The sequence below is a fragment of the Kryptolebias marmoratus genome, linkage group LG10 (genome assembly GCF_001649575.2).
Source record: "Kryptolebias marmoratus isolate JLee-2015 linkage group LG10, ASM164957v2, whole genome shotgun sequence".
NCBI lineage: Eukaryota > Metazoa > Chordata > Actinopteri > Cyprinodontiformes > Rivulidae > Kryptolebias > Kryptolebias marmoratus.
The window spans coordinates 8,255,381-8,256,836 of NC_051439.1; the positions used below are offsets into that span (position 1 = coordinate 8,255,381).

At 46.3% G+C, this 1,456-nt stretch overlaps 2 protein-coding genes across 3 annotated transcripts in view; one reads left to right on the plus strand and one right to left on the minus strand.

Moving 5' to 3' along the window:
* The window catches only part of crlf1a (cytokine receptor-like factor 1a), a 19,816-nt gene extending 18,366 nt beyond the window's left edge, over positions 1-1,450 (minus strand). For both annotated transcript variants that reach the window (XM_017409767.3, XM_017409776.3), the window contains exon 1: positions 1,337-1,450. In XM_017409767.3, the coding sequence (XP_017265256.1) occupies positions 1,337-1,409 (73 nt within the window). In that variant the 5' untranslated portion in view covers positions 1,410-1,450. The remainder of the gene's footprint in view (positions 1-1,336) is intronic.
* The window catches only part of keap1a (kelch-like ECH-associated protein 1a), a 40,664-nt gene that overhangs the window by 6,575 nt on the left and 32,633 nt on the right, over positions 1-1,456 (plus strand). The window lies entirely within an intron of this gene.

Genomic DNA, 1,456 nt, shown 5'->3' on the forward strand with positions numbered 1-1,456 from the left:
CCCCCCCCCCCCCCCCAGCTCATCCATGCAACAGCTGAAAGGAAGTCTGCATTTTCATTTTCTCCTGCAGGCTTTACAACAGATGAGCTTTCTGAAGAGGAGGAGGAAAGAAGGGGGGGTGATCGGCGCAGATGAGCCGGGTGCACGAAGTCACGCAACATTTAGTGACAATGAGCCGTGCAGCGGATGTTATTCGCTCCTTTTTAAAATTTATTTGAGCTCTTTAGCTGGTGCTCTCACAGAGGAAAAAAAGAGCAGACGGCGGCAAAAGCAAGCAGGAGAAAAAAAGGCTTTTTGTGCGTTTCTGCAGAATGCATTCGTCAACAGAACAAAAACTTTAAGGACGGCAAAGAAAAGTTCACTATAAGTCAGGGGGAAAAAAGCCTCTGTTTTACTTCTGTAAACGACAATATGTGAAAGGAAGCGTGGTCCATTATCACAGGAGTAAAACCGTAGTTATTAGAGTTTAAGCTCCAATAAACAGCTTCTGGAGCTCTCAGGCAGGATGGATCCTCTCCGAAGAGCTGCTGTTTGCGAGAAGAGCTCGCCGTAAAAACTTAAGTCTGCCGCTTTTAACGACTGAATCTGATTTATTTGACTTTTCGTCCCATTCCTCCCCCCCAAAAAGAAAGCCTCTTAGCAAATGATGTCAGTGTGTTGTTGCGGTCCGAGAAGCCCCCATGCTCACCATGTGTTAAAGGAATTATGGCCTGACTTGTTGAAATCCAGCCTCCTGGGATGATGAGCTCCTCTCTGCAGGGATACAAGCAACTACAACTGCAGCAGGAGGACATCAATAACCCGAGCTGTCAGACAGACAAAGTGGCATTTGGACCGTTTCCTCCTTAAATACGGCCACAAATCACGCAGAGCCGATGAAGGATGGAGGAGGAATCCCAAGCAGGCTCTTAGAACCTCATCATTATTATTATTACTTTGCATTAAAAGCACATCAAATATGCAGCCAGTGTAATACTCCTGGTTGGGTTTAAAGCATATTATTTCAATTCTTAGAACAATAATGCCCCCATTATGTCTAAAATATTAGATACTGATGATGTTTGGTAACATATATGACTATGTTTCCCTCATCCTCCTGGATTCCCATTAAAAACAGCTGATTTCACTTCAGTGTCCCAGTTTGAAAATAAAGGAACAAAACATTTCTGCTCAATTTTTTTTAATTTTTTTTTCAAACCAGCTTTTTTTTTAGACAGCTGTCTAGCAGAGCAGGAGAGAGTCTCCAGAGTCCTGTTTTACACCCGAGATCTGCTGCAGACTTTGGGGGCTGAGCAGATCTCACCCCCCACCCCCCACCACCCACCATCCAACTTACGTGTGGACAGGGACAGCACGCCGGGAGCGCGCAGGCTGAGCAGGACCAAGCACAAATCCAGCACGCGTCCCATGGTTTTCTGGTCGTGTCTTCCACCACGCTCCCCGCGAACCCCAGGCC